Source organism: Etheostoma cragini, chromosome 18, assembly GCF_013103735.1.
Source record: "Etheostoma cragini isolate CJK2018 chromosome 18, CSU_Ecrag_1.0, whole genome shotgun sequence".
NCBI classification, from domain to species: Eukaryota; Metazoa; Chordata; class Actinopteri; order Perciformes; family Percidae; genus Etheostoma; species Etheostoma cragini.
Window position 1 is genome coordinate 13,309,126 of NC_048424.1, and position 8,962 is coordinate 13,318,087.

Consider the following 8,962-nt stretch of genomic DNA (forward strand, 5'->3'; position numbering starts at 1 on the left):
ATTTGTAGGTTGAAAGGCAGAATATGTTAGTGTCTTCTGTATCCTGTCTACTTGTCTTTGTCTTGGTTGTTCTTTATTAAAAGACGGTTGGAGTATTAAAAGCAGGAGGTTAAGCAGTTGCGATTGGTAAGGCAGTGCTTCTCGAGTAGCTCCTGGGTTTACTTTGACCTGAATGAAGAGGAGGGGAGAGCAGAGGGTTACACAAAATAGTGAAGAATACAATTCCCTGTATTGATTGCGTATAGATTCAAAGGTAAATGTTTATGTGAACCTCTTAAACTGCAACTGCGTGAGGTAGAATTGGGGACAGTAAAGATTAAGAGCTTTCTGATTAAGTGCTTAGCGATGCATTCGTGTGGTATCGTTCCTGATTAAGTAATTGACTGTTATATTCGCGCAACTAAGCTGAAGAACATAATGTTTAATGAGGACATCAAAAGCACACCCACACGGGTGTGCTGACTGATACGTTTCCCAAAACTATTAAAGTAAGAACAAAAACTGAAAAAGTTGCTGTTTGGTTGCTTGCTAACAAAATATAATTGATGACATAATGTAAATAACAGTGCTTTAAAGTGACACTATGTAACATTTAAGATAAGAAATAGCACATCTACCTTTTACAAATAAAATGTATGATTCATTAAACGCACCCTTGCTTAATTCGAACACACACGCGTTTAGCTTTTACTTTCGGGTAAATAATGATGGATAGACTTTATGACTCTTCTAGACTTGTGACACTGTTGTGATCCCATAGCATTTTAGCTAAATGCTGAGCAACTGCTCTCTTTGGCATTTAGCTAAAAAGCACTGCCCCTAACTGTCCCTTGTATAAGTAAGTCTCTTTAAGGGAACTATTAGCACAGTTCTAACATACTGTACTTTTACTAAATACAGTTCCTACATAGATGTTCCAGCACTGATACCAATTTACCTCAAATTTCAGATATGTATAATTAAATTTTTTCCATCGACATTTAATAATATAATATAATTTCTTTTGAGCTCTAAACTAAACCAACTGTCAATACTGATGAGACTGTAACAATAGAATTGCATATATTGTTTTGTTGGAAAAAAGAATAAGAACTTCACGGTCAGAACATGATATTTTGGTTTGTAGTTTTATTTCTAGATGCTATGATGTGTTTGGGATTATTCTTAATTATACTCTCATTTGAATGCAAAAGGAGGAACATGCTTTTGAAGGTCAACAATAAATTGATCTCCTCTTTTATGCAAAGAAGTGCTAATTTCTACAACATTCTGGAGGCGGAAATTGTTGTAAAGTTATTTTTTGCTTGCACGCTCCCGTGTGTGTTTGTGTGTGTGTGTGTGTGTGTGTGTGGGTGTGGGGGGGGGGGGGGGGGGGGGGGGGGGGGGGGGGGGATTTCCAGTGAGACGATACAGCTGATGCCTTTTTATTGGTCCTTCTGGCCAGAGCCAATAAACACCAAAGTGAAGGGACAACAGCTGGGGAACAATGATAGCATATTGATGATGTTTGTGCACGGGCGTGTGTGTTGGTGTGTGTGTTTGTGTCTCTCTCTATATGTGTGTGTCTCTCTCTATATGTGTGTGTCTTTATATGTGTTTGCGCATTAATGTACAAGCACAAGATTTACGTATATCAGCACATTTACTGTGTCTCTAGATGTTTGTTTGTTTGTATGTACACAGTCTTTAAAAAGGGTTTGTGTGTGTGTTTGTTTGTGTGTGTTAGTGCCTGCATCTGTGTGCACACAGATATGTGTATTGATGGTCGAGCTCCTGTGCAGGAGTGTGTGTTTGTGTTTGCAACCATTATCTTGGGGGTCGATGATTTATGATCTGTGTTATGACTTCCACAGGGGACAAATAAAACTACAGAATGGCCCTTTATTGCCTTTCTTCTTTGTTTAGTCTTGTGTTTCATCCATCACTCTGTTTCTCTCCCTCCCTCTTTTTCTCTCTATCTACTAGTCTCTTGCCAAACTTTATGTCAATTTCACCATCTCTCTCTCCCTTTCCGTCTGCATCTCGCTCTAATTCGCTCCTTCTCTTTTCTCTAATAAAAATAGTTATTGATCATCCGTCTGCTGCGCATCAGTGGAATCACCGCTATTTCCTATTGTTGTTTTGTTGCAGGAGTGTAAGCTTTCGCTGTATTGCTTGGCGCTTTCCACATACAAAGTGAGACAGCGAGATTGATGCAGGGCTGTCTAAGCCTGGACTCAGACTCATTTTGTGTTATCCTATTGGCTTTTCGGGGGCATAAGAATGGCTGAAGATCTCGACCGAACAGGAAATCCTTGGTTTGAGTCTCTGGAAATCACCATATAATCTAATGTAGCAGGCGAGGACACAATAAACGCATCCAAAACAATATTTAAATCCTTTTAATCACACAACATTAATACTCAGAAGGGTACCCTTTACAGTCAATGTGGGTAAAACAGCTAATTATGAAACACAGCTTCAGCAGTAATGACTTCAAGACCTTCAAGACTTTTTTTGCCACGCGTGAAAGTGCTACGACAGTGATAACAGATGAGACCTTGGGCTGATAAATGATAAGCTCCTATGCTGATACAGCGAGAATGTGCTTATATCATCCTCACTGCAGAACTCTACATTTCAAACACAGATAATAAATGTGTCCCTAAACACTGTTTGCTGTTGATATTGGATGGGATTTAAGTGTAGTATTTGAGGAATGAAAACTGGATTTCTGGACAATATTTTGTACAATCTACGCAATCTTATCCTCATCTTTAAGACTAACATTATCGGTATGTGATAAAAAAAAAACACATCCTCAAAATATTTCAACAAGGCATTTGTAGAAATATGTGTATACATAGACGGAATACAACCATACTTACATGTACATGGGCTGTAGCTGAAGGTGGGAGGTCTTCTGAGGCCCCTGGTAACCGTATGAGTCAAACCCTCCTATAAAATCAACTGCACAAAAAACAAACACCGATTAGAGAAAGCGTATGACTCTGTGGTTATGAGCTGGAACATCCCACCACAGATGATTCATGACATTAAGCCTTTCCACACCTACGGAGGTTTCAACAGAACACGCTGGTACCAGAACCACCACCTCTATCTCTGCTGCTCGGAACGCTAATCGGGGGTTGTAGGCATTAAAACGGCTTTGAGCGAAAAACCTGGCCTCAACTGCACGAGAATCACGATCCAAATCTAATTCTATTTATAGGAGGAAGACTAAGTCTTATGCAGCAATATATTTATGCCTCGAGAATACTCTTAACTCCTAAATTATCTAGGAAGGCTCCACAGACTCCCAGGCTGAGGAGCTGCCAGCAGGTGGTTGCTTTCCTCAGACTGAAGCAGAGAGCCTGGACCTTTGAAGAGAAGAAGCCATGATATATATATATTTTTACTTTGATGTTGTAGAGCTCATAAAAGGGTACTTCCTTGCCTTGATCACCAGCGTACTTTCTTATTTATTGAGTGAGGTTTTTATAACATCAAGTACAATGGGGAATTTGGCTGTCACTGCAGAGATGAAAGTGGCTTTAAAAGCAGGGTTGTAAGTCCAAACATGATGTGGGAGCCAAACACAGTCAGGCAATTACACTGCTTAGTTTGCATATGCCAACGAACCATAAATAACACACATGAATATGTATGGAACATCGCTACACCTCATGATGATTAGTGTAGTGAATATAATGCTGTACCTCTCCTTTTAGAGGAATGATTAGTCTGTACACATAATATAAATCTACAGCCTACCAGCTAGCAAGTTAGCATAGCATTAACACTGGAAACAGGTGGAAACAGCAATCCTGGCTCTATCCAAACGTTGTGTTTTTTTGTCTGGCTGTACCTGTAACGCTCACTGATTAAGTAAGAGTTAATGCCCGACGATGAGGTGTCCATTGTCAGGTATTAATGGACGACTGCGAGGCCAGAACTGTGCTTCCCTGGTTACGCCTGAGAGTTTGACTAATACCTGGAACAATCCTTCCCATCCCATAAGGTTCTTAGGCAATGCAAACGTTGGTCACGGCTCCAGGGAATAGAACGGACCTTAGTTCCAACTTGCCACCCTTGGACGGAACTTAAATTTAGAGGCGCTAGGAGGCAAATTTTAACTTCAAACAGAGCCAGGCTAGCTGTTTTCCCGTTTACTGTCTTTATGCTAAGCTAACCAGCTGCTAGCTCAAGTATCAATGGACAGAAATCAGAGTGGTATCGTCTCATCCAACTCTCTGCGTGAAAGCAAATAGGCACATTACCCAAAATGTAGATCAGTTCTCTTGATTTCCAAAGAACCACTGAATTGAAAAATCATTGTATTGGTGTTATGTAAAAAAAAAAATTGGCATTAAACATATTTGTCTTATCAGTGTTGGAGTTCTGTGCTTCGATGTTTCTGTCCTCGCATACCTTTCTTGTTTCTTTGTAATTGTGTTAAAGTTGTGTACAAATTCCTCATAAGCCACCTCGCCTTGGCTGTGAGTGTTAACACGTCTCCCCTAATCCTCTTTACTTCATTCATGTGAAATTGTGATAACGCCACGCAACGGGACAACAGATGATCTTCTTTGTCTATCGGCAGTTTTCCTCGACTGCTGCAATACTGTGATATTTTGTGATCATTCGGCTTATTATGGAGGTTCAGTCAGACAATGCGGAGACACTGGCTGTGCTCTTGATGTGCTCCTTCTTTGTGTGGATTCTTTTGTGGAGGAATGGCCCGGTGTGAATGGTAAGGGTTTCCTGCTGATTCATGCTGCAGTCAAACCGTCTCAGCGGAGTTTCTGCCATGCTCAACCCTTTGAACGCAAGAGGAAATGGAGCCTCTAACCTTGTCACTGCGCTGCCTATGGAGCTGTAGCAGCTCAATTTAAAAATACAGATATGTTAATTATAACGTAAGAACAGAAAAGGACAGAAACTGCACTTTGATCTAAAAAAAAAAAGTGTCCTGATTTTTTATGGTGAAATTATTTATTTTAAATATATTTGTTTGTTTTTCCAGTTGTGAGTGTTTACTAAAAAAAGCTTCCATTTTCACAAAGACTGATCATACACAGATTACAGTGTTAGGAGTTGTGTGTGCATCTGTACATGTGTTGTCCATGTGTGTATGTTTGATAAGAATCTGTCCGACACATTTATAAAGCTGTGAGACAGATAACACTCACTATGATGATTAATGTCCTACACACACACACACACACACGCACACACACACACACACACACACACACACACACACACACACACACACACACACACACACGCACACACACACACACACACACACACCCACACACACTCACGCATACACACACACAGCATAATTATGAGAGTAATTAGCTTTCTCAGCAAGTCAAACTCTTCATTGGTCCTCAGTGAGTATTAGCTTTTCCACCCAAGGCACATTTCCTTACAAAGCTCCCTGATTATTGTTTAGTCTCCCAGACTGCATTATTACACAGCGCTTTCCCACAGCCACATTCGGGTCTTAAGGCTTGGCAAAACAAAGATTACAATGAATCCCAAAACCACTCTGGAGAAAATTATTTTCTTGTCAAATAAAAATTATGCATGTGACATGATGCTGCCATTACATACATGTTTGATTAAGGCTAAAAAGTGGCCTGAAACCTCAATTTGAACTGATTCCTTCTGCTTCACTGTTGTATTACAACATTTGTCCCTTGAGAAAAAAACAGCAAACATAACTTGTGTTGCTTACAGTATCATTGCCCATTTGTGTGCAGTTTGCATGCTGTCTCATCTCTCTGTGTGTCCTTCACAGTTCAAAGAAATAACATGTAGGGGAATTGGAGGCTCTAAACAGCCCGCAGGTGTGAATGTGTTTGTCTACATGTGTTAGCCCCGTGACAGACTGTGATAGACTGGCGACCTGTCTAGGTTGTACCCTGCCTCTTGCCCAACGCATGCTAGGCTCCAGCTCCCAAAACACTTTTAACAGCAGCACAAGTGGCTCACAAAGTGGACGAATAGAGGAGGCTGATGATGCATGGGGCTGAAATCGGAATTTGTTAAACCCCCACACACTGTAAGTTTTTCTTTACAACATTTAATTTTCGTGACTAAATACAAAAGTTAAAGTGAATGGAAGAACAAATAATACATGATCACCTGATCGTGATCATTTGAGCAGACCATGATCATTTTTGCATAATCGTTGGATTCCACAATCAAGGGACTTTAAAGGCAATGTTACAAATGTAGTGTGTTTTCATCCGCTGGGGATATAAAGTCTCTACTTGGGCACAAGGTTTAAGTGTCAGGATAAAAACATTTTGCTGTCTCAATCTTATACTGCTGTTGGGCAGGTTCTTCAGTTTCAGCTCATATTTGAGCAGATTTGTTGGCGATGATGGCCGAGAGGTGCCAAATCAGTTCTCTCTATTATAGCAGGGAGTCTCCTTTTCGAGTGCAGCAGTGTGTTTGACAGCTCTGGGGATAATAATGAGGGAGTGGTCGCTTCCATCCAGCTTTTCCAATTAGATAATTCACATAAAAATGTTTGGATGGAATCATGGCTATTTGTAAGAACAGCACGAGTCATTTCGGAAACTGCTCAGTGTGTAGTGTGAGCTTAGTGTGTGTGGTCGAGCGAGAGAGAGAGTTAAGGTGGATGCGCTCAGAGCAGACAGGTGTTGCCGAATAGATGGATGTGGTTTAATCAGATGTGTTTGACCACACTAGCAAACAACCACACAACTGTCCTAATGCTTTTTATTGAAATGTTTCCAATCTCTGATTGTTGCATGGAAATACTCTACATTGCGACATCTTATTTTCCAAACCAGGGACAAACGCAAGGTCAAGAACATGAATGCCAAAATCTCTCTCTCTGAAATACCCAAAACTTTGGCTAGAATTCTTTTTTTTTTGTCTAACTCATTGTGAGGAACTTACTGGGAAAATAGGTTTCCCCGGCATTTAAACAATAAACTAAATGATAAAGGTTCTACTTTCAAGCTTCTGCCTTTGAATTCAGTTGTTACAGAGAAGGTAAGAGTGATTTTAAAAGCAGCATTTTACATGTCACTAAGCACATGAACTCTTTACATGGATACACAGCAGACTCCTCGAGCTCTACTGCATCTTAAATTGTTGTTTTGCTACAACAAGCTCTGTCTCAGGGTGCAAAACAAGCAGGGATGTGCAGCATCGAGAGCCAGGGGCCAAAATACAACAGATAAGCACAGGCCAACTAATAACTATTACGCATTAATTATTTAGACATGGAACAAGTGGCATTTTAGGTTTCCTGTCATCACAAAGCTAATTAAAAAGCAGTGTTGAAAACCTCTCCTCTCAAAATAATTCATGAAACTTCATTATACCACATTACATGTCGGATAAATGCAGTGTTACATCAATCTTAACTGTTTTTTAAGTGTAATAATGTGATGATTTATAAAACTTACCTGTGACTTCATTGAACGCATTGCCAGGTGCTGCATGCAGCGCTGAGCCATATTTTTTATGATAAATGGGACATTTTTAAATCTCCAATCTGCTTTGAGCAATAAGGAAAGCAGGAAAACTTGTCTCCTGTCAGCACTTCAAACTTTTTCCACTGATCCAGTCTGCATTTATCACCTATCAATATTTATATGTCGGCAAACACCACTCTGAATTCAGTGTTGAACAATGCTTGTGTATTTATCCTCTCGCAGAACGCCTGCGCCTACTTTAATGGAAAAACTAAACTGATGGCCTCAGGTAAATGGGCTCATTCATGTTGATGCTCACAGGCACATACTGCATTCAAAATACTATAATCGTAGAATTAGCATTGATTACCACATGATTAGTCCCATTTTCTTCGTCTGTAACTGGTATTACACTACAAATGCAATTCATTTAGACTGCCTGAATGATAGTCAATGACACACTTCTCAATCAACATGGTTGTATTGATGAACTCATGCATTTATAAAAGCTTGAATGAAGATAAAGGATGTATGAATGGATGGGTGAACATGTTTTGTTGGTCTGTTGCTTAGTGATGATGGTTGGAAGTGGAGAGGATGTGGGATAGAGGTAGAAATGAAAGACAATTTTGATCGGGGCATGAATCTATCTAGCACTCCTCATCCTTCACGCTCCTTCTCTCTTGTCTCCTTCTCTGTGTGTCATTGCTAATGAATGAGCCTGGCTGCAAAAGCTGGAGGCTCCAGGTTTCACTTTGAATTCTGTCTAAGTGTCAGTGAAGGCCCTCAGTCCAAGATGGCTTCATTCAAACCAAGAGTGAACGAGAGGACATGCCGGGAAATAGCGATGAGGAGAAAACAGAGGAGCTGTTTGAGTTTCCTTCACGAGTTTGACTTGATTCCTGAACTCAGGACATATAAAACACATTAACCTAAACCTGTACCTACCTTACCAAATATATTCCAAATTGACAGATAGCTAAATCCCTCCCCTGAACAGTGATTGTCCAATCATAGCTTAGCAACCGTAACTAAGCCCTGCAGCTCTGTCAAGCTTTGAATTTCTCCACATGCTGAAGCAGGGTACATGGGGACGTTGAGCGATACTTGACATTTAAAGAGTTTGGAGGGTGGTGCATTTCTTTGACCTTCTAACCAGCGTGTTTGTCTGCTCTGTGTGAGCCGCACACGTAAGCGTACCCCGCTGGTTTATCAAAGACATTAGCAAAGCAACACTGTACAAAAAAATGAGCACAGCAGAAAAGCCAGATAGGTTGGATCTATATATCGTTAAACGTTAGAGTTAGGTCTACCGCAGAAAATGACAACAGAAACAAACAAGTTGGGCAATCTCATCACATCACCCTTGATTTGGTCTATAGCCTATCTAAGGTTATGTTAGAACTTGTGTTATAACCATTTTTAAAAACTCACACGAGACTTCCGGTTGGACCGCAAGATGGAGTAGACGCTTTTTCCTGAGCTCCCACCTCGAACATTATTACTCTATTAAT

The 8,962-nt window shown here is 40.3% G+C and overlaps 1 protein-coding gene across 1 annotated transcript in view; it reads right to left on the reverse strand.

The window, feature by feature from the left end:
- nkain2 (sodium/potassium transporting ATPase interacting 2) overlaps positions 1-8,962 on the reverse strand; it is a 74,456-nt gene continuing 65,494 nt past the window's right edge. The window contains exons 6-7 of the mRNA XM_034899656.1: positions 2,868-2,949; positions 1-168 (exon numbers count right to left, since the gene is read on the reverse strand). Of these exons, the coding sequence (XP_034755547.1) occupies positions 159-168; positions 2,868-2,949 (92 nt within the window). The 3' untranslated portion in view covers positions 1-158. The remainder of the gene's footprint in view (positions 169-2,867; positions 2,950-8,962) is intronic.